The sequence below is a fragment of the Stegodyphus dumicola genome, chromosome 9, assembly GCF_044657685.1.
Source record: "Stegodyphus dumicola isolate Sdum_Otavi_A_Nest chromosome 9, ASM4465768v1".
Lineage (NCBI taxonomy): Eukaryota > Metazoa > Arthropoda > Arachnida > Araneae > Eresidae > Stegodyphus > Stegodyphus dumicola.
Window position 1 is genome coordinate 46818930 of NC_140776.1, and position 16089 is coordinate 46835018.

Below are 16089 nucleotides of genomic sequence, written 5' to 3' on the forward strand. Positions count from 1 at the left end.
GTATACAAGAAAGGATATATAATGCTCTTAGCTTTGAGAGATAAAAGAATACTGTCGTTATTGAGCAACTGGTATAATGCTGGAATGAAAGCCGCTAAAAGGTAAGGTGGTATAGAAGAAGTAACAGAAAAACCAAGTATAGTTGTCGGATCGATGGATGGTGTGATGGGCTGATCAATATGCCTCCAGTGATTACTTTTTGAGGAAATCACTCAAGTACTGGCGAAAACTATTTTTCTGGGGATTGGAGATGTCAATAATAAATTCATACATTTTCTCAAAAACTGTTCACCATAATAAAAGCACTGACGCATTTAAGGATGTAGAAATATTTTAGTCGATCAGCTAGTAGGAGATTCTCGCTTTCGTAGGGCAAGAGAGACTAGATTAAATGGGAAACTGCATATAATCAGGAAAGGTGGAAAGAGGGACCACGTTGTGTGCTTGGAAAGGCAAGAAAAGGATGGCAGACGCCAAACTAGTGAGTACTGTTACACCCCTTGCGCAAGCAAATCCAGAATGCACATGCAGGATTATTTTCAAAGATATCACATGATGATGAACAAAATTTATGTTTTATTTGCAAGATGAATACGCATATTTATCAAGTAAATAAAATAAAAAAATATTCACAAGCATGTGTCATTCTTTGCAGACAAAACAAAGCTTTTTCTCCTCGAACACGACGCGGTAGAAGTGTGCCAGATTTGCTGGTAAGCAGCGGCGCAGAAACACGCAGAAAGTTTTATCAGTTTTAGCAAAGTACGTGAATTTTGACGAAGAATGTGAGAACTACCTGCTGAACTTTAGTTTGGGCGCCACTGTAGAGACATTAGGTTGTTTCGAAGCAGGAGAGATGAAAAATGAGCAACGCCTTCGCCGGGACTCAAACCACGAACTTCTGGAATACGCGCCCAGCGTGCAGACCACTACACTAAGAAGGCGGGAGAAATACCTTATAAGGGCATTGCATATTTCCGAGCTTCCAAAAAAAATAAATAAATAAAATAATAAAAAAACATAATGACTCTACAAGCCTCATCTCCAAAATATTGTTGCGTTTTTATCTTCTGACACCAGTTGTTCACGTTTGTACGGGGTTCGTGTGGATTTGGAGTGAATAACGACGTCACTTGATGAAGTATCGAAACACACTTTATTTAGCCAGTACCAATCAGAACAACTCCAAAATCACGTTACAGTCGTCGAAGATCTCTATAAACACGCTGGAACAATCAGCGACACAGCCTTCACACTGTCAGGCAATAACGGTGGAAGCAGCTTCACTTAAAAGCACCAGAGTACAGCTCGCGACTCTACTCGGTCGTTCTCGGAACTCCACGCACTCTCGAGACTCTCCACGCTACAACTCGCGATGCACTCGAAGACACACAGAGTACGGCTCCCGACTCTTCGGTTTAGTCGTTTCCGGAGCTCAACACGCTTTCTCGACGATGCACTAACCGCGATACACTAATAGACTCTTCGATGCACTCGACAACTAACTCGGCGCTAGATTTCGACACACTCGCTCAATGACTGACTATCAGCTCACTAGACCAGACTATACTAACTAACTCACCGCGTACCAGCAGCTTATATAGCTTTTGGTTATATAGCTTTTGGTTGGTGTTCGAGAACATTCTGGGCTAAACCGGTAAGTATATGGGTGGAGGAAAAACTTTCCGTTAGTAGGGAGTTTTCGTCAAAGCAAATTGTCCTTTAATGAAGATCGGATTGCGCATATTCTTTCCCATTTAATATACCATTCATGATCGAAAATTTTCTTCGATCTTTCCTAGATTTATTTATCTTAACAAATATTTGTTTAGTACGTTGTATTGAGGCTGAAATTTTGCTACCGGTGCTATTTCGATATTCCAGCAATGCAAGTCTCTGACTCTGGAACAATCATACCTTTAGTATGCTTATCTAATATATCAATTTGCTGCTAATAGTCAAAAATTTTCTCCAATTTTCGATTTATTATCTGTACAAAAATAAAGACAGTACAAATAATTCAATAGTAAATAACGACCATTACGATTTTTATTTAGAAATATCATTACTCCTATAATTGATGTTGGTGCATGTCCAAGCGGGGGTGGGAAATAATGAAGCTGAGACAAAAATTAGACAATGTGCAGAGAAGCTCGATGCCAGTAGTCACTAGAGTATGTAGAACAGTTTCAATAGCATGTATTCTTGCAAGTGTGCCCCCTCTCTCAATACAGTACGGGTATTTTTATCGTAAATTTTTATTGGATAATGGTTTTATTGATAAATTAGAGATTAAAGAGGTGATTATAAAGAAGGAATTGTTTCATAAATATTGTGATATGGATATCCATCCGGCCGAAAAGACTATAATTACATTTGATAAGAACTTTTTGAAGGTAGGTCAGATTGATATTTTATACAGACGGATTGGAAATGAACGACGTGTGATTTATTTGTATGGAACAGAGACCGAGTACCAAAAATATACGTTAAATCCATTGAATTCAGTTTTTCCAGCTAAGATTAGAGCAGTTTTTTATGGATTAAAGGAAACTTACTGACATAAAAAGATATTTATTCCGATACTTTGTTTTTTTATGTACAGTTTCTAATATGCGCACTGGTAATTTATTTATAAACCAAATTAAAATGATTTCAAACTTCTCGCTGAAATACATAATATAAATTTATACTGGATCAAGGCCCCTGTTGGATATATTAGTAATGAGAGGGCGGACACGCTGGCAAAGTGAGCTGCTCAAGGCCTAGGAAAGAAAGATACTGAAGTGATGTATTCGAAAAGAAAGTTGCTAAATATTATGAAAAAGGAGATATTTGTTGAATGGAAAGCAAACTGGGGATTGTCTGCAAAAAATAATGGTTATGTCAGATTTTTGAAAATTGATAAAAGGAAAAAGATATTTAATAATATAGATATGAACCAAATTATTACAGGTCACGGGCGATTCCCAGCATATTTTAAGATATTTGGTCTTCAAAAAAATGAAAACTGTCAATTTTGTAAAGTAAAAGGTAATAATTGCCACTTCCTTGAATCTTGTAGTTTTACTAGAGACAGTTCAGAGACACTAGTTTGATATAAATGGGGAGTTTGAAAATTATGAGAAATTTAAACACGTAGCTGAAGAAATTACGATGAGAATTAATCAGAATAGAGAAGCGATAGGGATTTTGATTGGATTGGGTAATTTGACGGAACATGTCTGGCTCGCTGTTCTTCGCTATTGTTTAATGGGTTGACCCCTGTTATGATCTGATGGCTGAACTTGTTTCGGCCGGGGTCTTCACCTCTTGCAACAACAACGACAACAATCATTACGATTTATCGAAATCTAGAGCTCGTGGAATTGAAAATCTGCATTTTGTAGAACAGTAACCGAAACTGAATAAGAGATCTGATGTGCATGTTGCTGGCACAAAAACATAAAAAAGCAGTTTAAATAATAGAGGCTTAGTGTTTAATTTTGAAGCGTTCAGAACTTAATCTGAATTTTAGCAAACTGAGAAGTCTTCCTGAGATTTTTGCTGCAAATCCGCATATTAAAACAAACCTGCCGTTTCGGACATGGTGTCGAATCCGATCTATTCTACTAAATAAACCTGCTAATAAAAAATGAGCGTAGGCAAACAAAATAGCAAATATCTACACAGAGTGAGCTTCCTCACTGATTTGGTCATACATACACAGCGTGCCTTAATAACTGTGCTCTATCATAAAAGAACCGTCACCATTATGGATGTCGGCTGCTGTTTGAAAGGGCAGCCTTCATAAGGATTCTTCTGCGAAAAGGGACCGGCGCACGTGTGCAGATCAATTTCTAACTTGGTGGGAAAAGTAGCCTTTATAAACGTGCCGCACGTGTGAATTATTTATGTTATGCAAGGAGAATTACCAAGTAGTTTGCTAATCAGAATAGCAAATTAAAACTTTTTTGTATAGCGTGCTTAGGCGTAAAGGTGCTGTTATTAAAGAGGCATTCTTAGATTGTAATGAGGAATTACAAAACATTACACTTTTAACACCAAATTTCACGAATAAATGAAAATAAACCTTTTAAAAAAAAGAAAAAAATTGAAAGCTTTTCAGATTTTACATTACGCTCAAAGGGACCTTTTTTTAACGTTTTATGTGTTACTTTTATTTACTAAATATCATGTCATTCGCACTTAAATCATAAAATTCAATTCAAAAGCAATACCGCAAAATAATTTTAAATTGAGCGTATCTTTGGAATTTCCGATACACAGTCTCGCGCCGCTGGAGATAAATTTTTTTTTTCTCGTACAGTGTTGCCGTTGCTCGCTTTGAAATTGTTGAGTTTGTTAATCAAAAATTCGTTAAAGTTTTACAAAATATGAAATCGATAATAAAAAAAATTCCAAATTTGTCCTTCCATATTCGGTTGGAAACATACGTTATTCAAAATTGGATGGCTCTAGGTATTGTTGTTTTTTCACAATGAGAGAAACAAACATACATTTACGCAGATTCTTTAAATATAATACAGGGCTCTAATATTTGGTGGCAACAATTTGAAAAGTCAACCAACATTTGAACGCAAAATGCCAAAACGAAATTAATAGTCCTTCTGGGCAAATTTCCCCTTTGGACTAAAAATATCATTATTACTAATTTATTATGCTAAAAATATAGCGATTGTGTTACGATTGTGTTTATTGATTATAATCATGGTTTTAGCACAGCATTATTCAGTGGATAAAAGTGGTTTTAATACTACAAATATTTTAACAAGAGTAGCTGCTTCGCTTATTTTAATTTATAGCTCTACATAGGTACATATATATATATATTCAGAATTTCAGGAATCGTATGTAATCAATTTCAAACTGATTTAAGTAGAATTAAATTTATAACATAAAAAGTATATTTGAGAAATAAAACCCGTAAAGTTCATGAGAATTTTGATGTGTTTGATTAATGAGAAGCGCTCTGGTGTTGTTATGTCAGTGTTATTAAATTAACCTTCTCTCAATCCACATGCTGAATATTCATTCCATTTATTCTTTATTTTAAAGCAACAACCGGAATATTTAATTTAGTTCAGTTCAGTTTCTCAACTTTACGTTTCACTGCGCACAGACTCTCATAATTGAGTTATTTGATCTAGATCGTGATTGATGAGAATCAGGAGTTTAGCGAATTCCACGAAGCAAATAAAAGTTCTTTAGCTCATAATTTGGTTAAAACGTAAAGGCAGTTTAGAAATGCACTACCGCCGAACAAACTAATCTCCTGCTCTGTATGCGTTTAACATATTCTCAGAATTTTGTTTTCTAAAATCCCCGTTGCGGCATGCGATATATTATTTTCAAAATGCCAAACGGGCTTCTCTGTTTTTTAAATATTTATCTGTGAAACATTTAACTGATCAGCATCCCTTGACTTTGAAATAAATTCTCATATCCCTTTGAAAAACGATTATTTTTTATTTAGAAAATTACATTTATTGCAAGATAATAAATTTAATGAAAAATAAATAAGTATATACATTTGTATATCCATCTAAAACAATCAATTTTTAATGCTGATTTTGTTGCTATTTAATCATTATAATATTGTTACGAAATGTCCAGGCGTGGTGAGATGGCCTTACCCGCAAAGCAGATTTAGGGTTGCCGTAAAATGACAGCACTCCCCCTTATCCTAGACACAACAAAAACAACGGAAATTTCCTGAATCCGTGGATCCTCCAAGTTAGAGACAAATCCATTTCTAATAGGGGGACCGGAAAGTAATGTCGCTTTCTTACATTAAATTCAAACGAATACATTTTAACAAGTTTTTATTTTTAATAAATAATATAATAACCCTCGTTATCAACAACCTTTTGCCATCTAATGTGCAGATTTTCAATCCCGGACCGATAAAAACCAATTGGTTTTTGAGTAAAATATCTCGAGGGGACATTTTGGACATCATCCAAATTTTCAAATTTTTTGCCACTAAGAAAATGTTGTAGGGATGCGAATAGATGGAAATCCAATGCTGCGATTTCGGCGGAGTATGGTGAGTATGGCAGTACCTCGCACCCCAATTCATTAATTTTTTTCCAGTGTTCGTCTTGCACAGTGCGGTCTTGCATTGTCGTGTTGCAGAATGACGCCTTTTCTGTTGAAAATTTATATTTTTCTATTAAAGATTGGTTCACTCCATCCAATTGTACACAATAAAAGTCTGCATTAACAGTTTGTCCAGGTTTCAGCAATTCAAAATGAACAATTCCGCGAATACTCCATCAAACACCCAAAAGCGTCTTTTCGGGATGTAAACCCTTTGTAACCCCTATTAAAATTGCCTTTTGAGTTTTGGATTATCATATAGGACTTATTTTGTTGCCTCCACTAATCGAACGATCAAAAAATGTTCTGTATGGCGCCGTTGAAGCAATACGTTACATCTGATGGATAGGTTGGCTTTGTTCTTTTCGGACAGGTTATGGGGAACTCAAACACCTGCTTTGCTTATTTTTCCATTCTGCTTTAAATATTGTTGGATGGTCGACCAAGGTTGGTTAAGAGTGTTTGACATGGATTTGCTTCTACTTCTGCTCGTAGCATGTTGTTGTCGACATGCGCAGAAACGGCATTACTTTCCGGTCCCCCTATTATTTAACAGGCAAATCCATTTCTATTTAACAAGCAAATCCATTTCTATTTTAATAGGCAAATCCATTTCTATTTAACAAGCAAATCCATTTCTATTTTAATAGGCAAATCCATTTCTATTTAACAAGCAAATCCATTTCTATTTTAATAGGCAAATCCATTTCTATTTAACAGGCAAACCCATTTCTATTTAATGGAATCTCGTAGACAACGGACAAAAGCCTTATTCTCGTGAGTGTTCGCTAAGAGAAATATATAGACGGTATATGAGAAAACATACTCAGAGAAACATTATTTAAAAGACTGGTCACTCTGATTAAAGCATAAATGCAAATAATATATCATATAAAAATATCCATTACGAACATTACAGGTTCTTAAGATGTTCTCGGATAAAGAACGCTTTTCTTCAAGAAGTCAGAAAGGAAAACTCATATGGGCAAACATAAATATAAAAAATATAAAAGATTAAAACATCGAATAAAGACATGTAACTTGAAAAAAAAAAAAAAAAAAAAAAAAAAAGAAAAAAAAAAAAAGAAAAACGAAAAATGAAGAATGCCTGTAATAGCTAATTATTTTGTTACACAGCGTGTAAAACAGATAAATTACCTCATTTGTTAACAGTATTAGTTAATTTTTTGCAACTGGAAAAACTTAACAACTTTTAATACACACGCAATATTTCACTTTAATAATTTTGTTTTATTCCACTCAGGAACGCGATTCAATGCAAAAGGCTATAAATAAAATTACATAAATTTTAACAACGCAATATTAGTTAATGCTCGTGATTACAGAAATTAAAGATTTTGTCTTCAATAAATACTTTCTATTTATGTTTCCTTATATTTCAGTTTCACTTTTTATTTTCAATACTCGCCACCATACACAGATAGGCATTTTAAATTAGGGAAGATTAGGAAAATGACTGAGGCTACGCTTATGGAATTCTATAAGATAAAACTGAATGTTTTTGAAGACTATCTTGTTGATAGCCAATGTACCAAATTAAAACTAATAATATCGCTTATTTCATCTGAATATAAAAATGGCATATCAGATTAAAGATCATTTAATAAAAAATCCAACCTTACATACAGTAATGAAAATTTCATTCTAAATAGCCATACTGGGGTTAAATACTGTACTAGAATACATCACTACATATGAGCATATACTTTCTACTTGGATTTTATATTCAGCGACGGGCGTTGTTAGATACCAGTGTATCTGTCGAATACGTTCTAAGACGTGCTGGATTGGTTATGAATCTCGAAAACCAAAAAAAACTGCAATTCTAAAATCACTCATAAAGCTAACAGGTAAATTAAACTAACTGCATAACGCCACTTCTATATATCCCATACCAAAGGCGAAAGTTAAATGTTAATGAAAATTATCTACGATACTTTACAACGATGGTACCCACAATAATTTCTATATATATCATTATTGCTACTATAAGAGTAAGTATATCCAAAATGGTAATTTGTATGTTAAGGCAAGGAGTAAAAAAAATAGTATTTATATCTACCCTGTGCAAAATATCTCATGTGAGAAGAAAGAGGAATGCGAATTGAAGCGTAATAATCTCCCGTATGATTTAGGCCTATATAGGCCTAAATTTTATATTTATTTATTTATTTATTTATTTTGAAAAACTGCTGGTTTTTCATGATGGGAAATGTTTTTTTTCTGCCATTCTTGGGTGTTTCAAATTCAAACCAGATCTTACTTTCAATACTAAATACTTCAAATCTTGTCATTTTTTCAATGAAACATTTCAAGGTCTCTTTTTTGATCTTGTAGGGATTTATATTTATTTTAACTAACAAGTTCAAGTTTAATTTTAAACTTTCCTATAATACTTCATTTTCCAAATTGTCAGTGCCAGAATATTTAAATTTTGTAGAGCGCGTGGATTAATGCAAATTTCTACTTTGAAGAAAGTATTTAAAATCCGAGTTTCAGTGGGAAAGAAAGACTAGATTTAGGGTACAGATGTCACCTCTGCTGTTTAACGTTTGTTTATTCTAGTGCTTAATTGCATTTACTGGCTACCACTAGTTTTGAAGTAACTTAATTAACAGGATCTCGCTTAGCCCTGTAGTTTAGTTCTATCTCTTGTTAACAGCTTCAGAAGATTTTGGTTTCGTTATCTGATTTTTAGTTACCACTCACTTCTATATTATTTGTTAGTCTCGAGTTCATGCATTGTAAATTTTAATGAGTTAATACCCTACGCTTGGTGCAGTTACTACTATTGCATTTTTTCACACGGAAGTACGAGATCTACTGGACCTGGTAATGAAGAAACATAGTTGCTAAATCCTAGTGGTGATGAGTTATCATCCACCACCTTTTAGTTCGGGCGCCACTTGTAGAGTCATTAGTTATTTTTTTAAGTCAGGAAACTGAATAAAATCAACATTGTCACCGCCGGGATTCTAACTTCGGATTTTCCGAATACGCGTAGAGTACGCTTCCAATTGCACCACGAAGGATGCGGAAAGGAATGATAAAATATACTTTATATGTTTATATGTACTTTATATATTTCCTCTTTTAAAGGGCGACTGAGGATGAGGAGACCCAACTGAAAGAAAAAAAAAAAAAAAAAAAACCTGGTGGTGACGAATTATCATCCACCGCTTTTTTAGCTCGGCCGCCAGTTGCAATCTTTTAGAATTTTTCAAAGTAAGGAAATCGAAAAAATCCCCAGTGTACTCGCCGGGACTCGAAACCTGGACCTCTCGAATACGCGCCGAGTGTGCTACCGTTACACCACGAAGGCAGGCTGAAAAGAGGGAGAAGATTATAATCTTACTTTTGAAATAGTTTACAAATACCTGTTAATAACAAAAACAGCGTTTACTATCATTGTTTATCGCAATTATGAGCTTTTATAGCTTAAATATCAATTTACTTGTTTTGAGAGAGGTTCTAAGTACCACAATGTTGGATGCAGAAAATTAGTATGGAATACATGAAAGCTTGTACATAAATATGCAGTACATAGATCAATTACTCGTAAATCATATAAGGTTTGACAGTTCAAAATATAAGAATTATATGTTGCATACCTGGTGTAGTACAATCTTCTTCAATTGGAACAGCTGTGGGTATACTTATGTTTGAATTTTGGGTGGACGTCGATGCTGGACGTTGTGGTAGCTGGACCTTTCCTCCCAATTTGTGCCACAAGTTTGGATTACCAGAACCCTTTCTCGGTCTAGCTGTTGTAACAATCACAACATGATGATTGTCGATCTCTTCTTCGGGGATATGTTCTTTATGATGTATTACTTCTTGCGATTGTTTACTTTCTGTGACAGAAACGGTTGGTTTCACAGCCTGCTTATTTTTATCATGTGATGTTTCTTTATTTATGGGTAATTTGTGTTCATTTTTCTCTTCCAGAGTATCAGCATTCAATGATGGTTTGTGAATTGGTGTCTCGGATGGGTGAGGTTTGATCTTTGATTCGGCAGTAGAGCTTAATTGAATAGATTCCTTAGGAATTTCTGCATCTATATCACTGGATTCTTCCGAAATTGGTATTATTTGAGTGGACTGGGTGACTGGAAGTGGTGGTCGCATAGACGGCACAGTATCCAAATAGTCTTTATATTCATGAGTGGCTTCATCGATATCAATTCCGCCGTTCGGTTGATAAGTGAAGTCTTTCCGGTCCATATCATCCAGAAGACGGCGACGTTTTACGCTCATTTCTCTGTTTTCTTTGGGGTCTGAAATGAAACAGGAAACCATTAATGTACTTTTTTTAATTAAAATATACTAAATAGTAACACATGTTTTAATATCGGAAAAAAGAAAGACAAAGGAACTATTACATTAGTCTTTAAATAAACTAAAGTTATAAATATATATAATACTTCAACAGCTTTTGTTTAATTCAAGCTTGTTATCAACGACAGCCACTTAACACACACAGAGATAAAATGTAACCTTTTAGAAGCTTCCGGGATTTATCCTTATAACTGACTAGAAGTGGGGAAAACTACATTTGTACGGAATCAGATCTGAACTGTTCCCTCATTGAACTGAAGCGGTTCTTTTTGACGAATCGTAACTCGCTAAACTTGATGAATAAAATCGCAAACGGGGAGTGAATCAAGAATAATATGAGATGATCCATCGAAGACTGAAATGAATCAAATGGCCAGTGGGATCGAGGGCTTTAATTTAATCAATTTTTTTTCTAATTTGAGTTAATCGAATTTAATAATCTTTCCTTTGACTGATTTCTTTTAACTGTAGTTCTGAAATTCACTAAATTCCTAACTAAAACCTTCTTTCTACGTATGACTGACAATAAAATTCTGAACTAAAAAAGTTTAAAAAGATGGGAAATTATGAATATTAAACTAATTTTTAACCTAAGAGGACAAATGGAATGGGTATCGTTTTTCTTTAAAATGGGAATCGAGTCTAATAAACTCCTAATTTTGAAAATATATTAATTAGGTTTTTATAGCCGATTCAAATTAGAAACTTAAACCACACTTTATAAGCCAATATTTTCAAACTATGCTTCTTAAAAGTTTCCTGGCTATATCACGTTTCCTGCAGTTTCGGATAACAAAAACTTGAAAATGATATGACGTATAATAAATTATTTGACTGATAAATTTACTTATCATTACACGCTGAAAAAGAGGATATAAATAGACGATGAATGTTCTAATGATGGAAAATAAAATCTGACTAAATTTTGTGCAGTTTATTAGATCAGAGCGAACAAGATATATAGCAAAATTTTATAAACTGTGCATCAGAATATTGTAGCAGTCTGAAGCAAAATATTGTAGCAAATTAAAAATATATATGTAGGTCCTGATTAGACTAGTGAGAGTTCGCAGTTTCAAGTGTTATGCTGGAACTCTCACGGAATATATTAAGGAAATAATTCACTCTGTATTAGGACAACAGGCATTCCTTTAAAAAATTACATCATGTCGCAAAACATTAAGCTTACATTAAACTAAAATACAATATCATCTTTAAAACGTCTTTACTTCCCTTATACTTTTGGTATACTTTTAATTACAATAAGTGAAATGTATTAAATACAATGAAGAGAAATAAAAATTATTATACCTATAACTGGAATCAAAATTAGCTTTAAAAGCAAGACAAATTTCAATATATTTCTCAAACATGTTTTAGTAAAGCATTTCATTTACTAGAAATCGTTTTAAGAATTATTAACAGCTGAAAGCAAAAGATAAGATGATAATTAAAATTTATCTTTTTCACAATTAATTTCCTTCTTTAGTTCTTACTTGATTTCAGGAAACCGACCACTAATAAATTTGGTTCATCTAGTGTCTCACTTTGTGACTAATTTATTATATTTCAGTATTCATAAATATTGAAATATATACAAGGTGATTCTGAACGAGTAGGCAAAACTTTAGGGGGTGATAGAAGGCAGCTACGAGCAATATTCGAGCAAACGAATATGCAAGCAATATTCGTCATAGAATGAATGTATGATCGGAATGCAATCGGTGAGAAGTTAAAGGGTAATTTTCCCCTGTCACGTTAAAACAATTAACACAAGAATGATAGGAGATACTTTAGAAAACATTTTATTAGCAGAACATGCTTATAGAAATTGCTCAAAAGACTTTTCGCTAGCTGTAATGCGGGATAGGGGATTGACGCACATTTGCCGAACACCAGACATTTCCCGAATATCGCCGGCAACAGCTACGATCCTGACGAGTACATCTACATTGGGACACTCGTAGACTGGGCTTTTCAGATGGCCCCACAGAAAAAAGTCTAAATACGAGAGATCCGGTGATCTTGGTCGCTAAGCTGTGCAACCATATCGGTCACTACATCGCCCTGGAAATTCTGTAGTTCGTATAACCAGCAATCCTCTCGGTAATCCATGGTAGAAAATGCTGTTCGATGCGAGGAACCACCCTTTTTAATACCATTTATTTACAATGCTACCAGTTTGCGTTCTTACTATATACTGTGGGTAAAAAAAGTATTTGCACACCTACATTTTTGTTTGCAATTCATAAAAAGAAGCATTAAGAAATAAAAAAATTGGTATTGCCGAATCAGAATAAGATTAATCATCCAAAACAAACAGAAAAATTACAATAATATAAATAACAATGCTTTTTTGTTACAAAATTAAAATATCTCGTATCAAGAAAGTATTTGCACACCTGCATGAATACAAAAGAAATAAAATATATAAGCAAATTTCAAATAACTAATACTTAGTATGCATGCCTTTAGCATCTATTACTGCTTGTAATCTTGCTGGCATTGATTTAATTAAATTTTCTGTAACAGTAGAGTCAGTATTCGACCACTCTTCAATAAGGGCTTGTTTAAGGGCAGATTTGCTTGAAATCTTCCTTTTTCTTATTTTTAAATCCAAAGAATTCCACAAATTTTCCAAAGGATTTACGTCTGGTGATTGTGGTGGAGTGGCAAGTTTCCTGGGTACATTATAAAGCAACCACATACGTGTTATACCAGCAGTGTGCTTAGGATTATTGTCTTGCTGAAAATAGTACGAAGTACTGATACCCAATTTTATTGCACTTTGTGGCAAATTATCTCGCAACACATCTATATAGGTTCGAGCTGTCATATTCCCATCAATGAAACACAAATTACCAACTCCTTTGCTAGCCATGCACCCCCAAATCATAACAGAACCTCCTCCATGTTTAACTGTAGGTAACACATTTTTGGTATGAAAAGCAGTACAAGGTTTTCTCCAAACTACTTTCCTGCCATCTGATTTAAAGATATTGAACTTACTCTCGTCGGAGAATATGACATTTTTCCAGAAATCAATTGGCTTATTGATATATTCCTTAGCGAATTCAAGTCTCTTCAGTTTGTTTCGTTCAGTTATGAGAGGTTTTTTCCTAGGTGATCTCCCATAAATGTGTGCATCGTGCAGGACATTTCGAACACTTTGGGCACAGATTAGAACTCCAGATGTTGAAGCGGCATCATTGGCTAAAGTAATTGCACTAACAAATGGATTTTTTTTATGCTTCTCTTATGATTTTTCGCTTCATTCGCAGTGAAAGTTTCTTTGGGCGTCCAGAGCGCAAGTTATTTGATGTAGATCCTCTTTCTTTATAACATTTTATAACATACCAAATAGTAGAGAAGCAAACATTTACTTTTTTTACGTATTTCTTGATAACTTAGGCCATCTTCACGCAGAGAAAAAATTTTTCTCGCAAAGAAATCAGCAATTCAGATTTCTTAGGTGCCATTACAATTTGAATCGGTAATCAACTGATAACGTTTCGACAACACCTCCTTTTATAGTAGTCTTACGTATTTTATTTACTGCGGGATGACTGTCAAATAATAGCATAAAAATGCAAATTTGCTAAAGTTGAGTTGAGTGTGCAAATACTTTTTTTGACATAACCTATTTTAATATTGTTGCAAAAAAAATTTTTTATTAATATTATTGTATTTTTGTAATTAATTTAAATGAATGGGCTTATTCTATTTTTTAAATGGCAATTTTTGTATTTCTTAATGCATTTTCTTATAAATTGTAAACAAAAATGTATGTGTGCTAATGCTTTTTGTACCCACTGTATTCTATGACGAATATTGCTCATAAAGATGCCTTCTACACCCCCTAAAGTTTTGCCCACTTGTTCAGATTCACCCCGTATATTAATAAATTATCATATATATAATACAATTATAATATATATTATATGTAATATTATATAATGCATTTCTTTTATATTTCCGTCTACTGAAATAAAACTTCCGTTATTGCTTATTATAACTTCGAATCTTTGAATTTAGAACTCTTTAAATGTAAAGGTTGATGCCTTTCAAGTAGAAAACAAAGCTCGCAAGGAGGTTTTATGTAAAATAATGGTAATAATTGATATCTGGGTAATTATTATTAAACCATTGGTAAATTAATATCTGGGTAATCATTATGAAACCATCATTAAATTAAGACGCAAGAGAAACACATCGATGTGGAAAATAAAACAGGTAAATCGACAACCTTGTATTCGGCGTAGATGTTTTAAATTTTTTTACAAAAAATTTTTACAATTAATTTGTTACCAGGGATTTTACAAAATCTACGCCAAATACAAGGTTGTCGATTTGCCTGTTTTATTTTTCATCGGTAAATTAATATCTGGGTAATTATTATCAAACCACTGGTAACGAAGCAGCGTTTACCGCGAAGAAAAAGTACAAAGTAGAAGAACATTAGCGTCTTCAGACATTCTAATACTCAAGTTAGCTTTTCTCCAGCTACATCTAAAATTAAAGCTAAGAACATGTGATATATAGTATATACGAGTATATATATAAACACATATATCAGGCATAATGGTTACTGATTATGCAAATAACGTAAACTATCGTAAATAAGATAAGATCAACAAGAAATATTTGCATAAGTTACACTCAAAATGTCTCTAACCTAAATGTTCTATGTAATAATCCCCAAAATACAAGATATATAATATATCAGTGTATTCAAATGTGTAAAATTCGTACGCCTACTAAAATATTTTAAAACGATAAAACCTAGTGTCAGCATGTGAGTGAAATAATGCCCGCTTCAAGACAGCTTTGTAAATATTCCGATACTTTATGATATCTTAATATGTTTTTATGCTAACATATTGAATCAACCGGAGCTGACGAAAACCACACATCACATTTATTCTGTAGTTGCGAAAGGCAATAAAAGTACGTCATCTTTCTTCAAATGCACTTTATAGGTATACAAAAGCAATTTTATTTTTGAAGCAGTAAACAGAGTACACGGGATGTAATTTACTGAAAACTGCTTTTTATGCCTTTATTCGAAAACGTCATAAAACAGAAAAAAAGTAAAAGAAACTAGATGGGACTTTTATGGAACACTAGTGATTCATGATAGAATCTTTAAGAGTGTCTTGAGATTTCGCTCAAGGAATGATTTCAGGCTATCAGATGTGTCTCGATTTTTTTTTTCTTTTTCAGTCTAATATTTCCCAGGTTTGATAAGGTTTAGATGAACACATTGTAGTTTGATACTAATAATAAGGCGGAAGCAAACTATATTATCGCATGTGCTGTAAAACCTGGAATGTGGCATAAATTATTACTGTTTCAGATCTCCAAAAAGGAATTATTCATGAGCATATATGATGATACTTTCACTAAAACAATCTATTTTCTGACTTGGAAAAATTGCATAAAAATTGCTGTCATACTGGAATAAATTAGTATTTTTTCATAAATCAGTTTTGGTAGCGTATTTCTTGTTTATTTTTCCTTTGCCAGAGGCTCCGTTTAAGGGCATTAAAGATTTAATTAAAAGAAAACTTTTCTGATTTCTCTTTCTTATGTTCTTAACTACTGCCTAATGCAGTAGTTAAGAATCAG

The 16089-nt window shown here is 33.5% G+C and overlaps 1 protein-coding gene across 1 annotated transcript in view; it reads right to left on the minus strand.

Annotated features, from left to right (window-relative positions):
* The window catches only part of LOC118191098 (sodium/potassium/calcium exchanger 4-like), a 412974-nt gene that overhangs the window by 202433 nt on the left and 194452 nt on the right, over window positions 1-16089 (minus strand). Inside the window, exon 2 of the mRNA XM_085823409.1 lies at window positions 9735-10400. Within this exon, the coding sequence (XP_085679535.1) occupies window positions 9735-10400 (666 nt within the window). The remainder of the gene's footprint in view (window positions 1-9734; window positions 10401-16089) is intronic.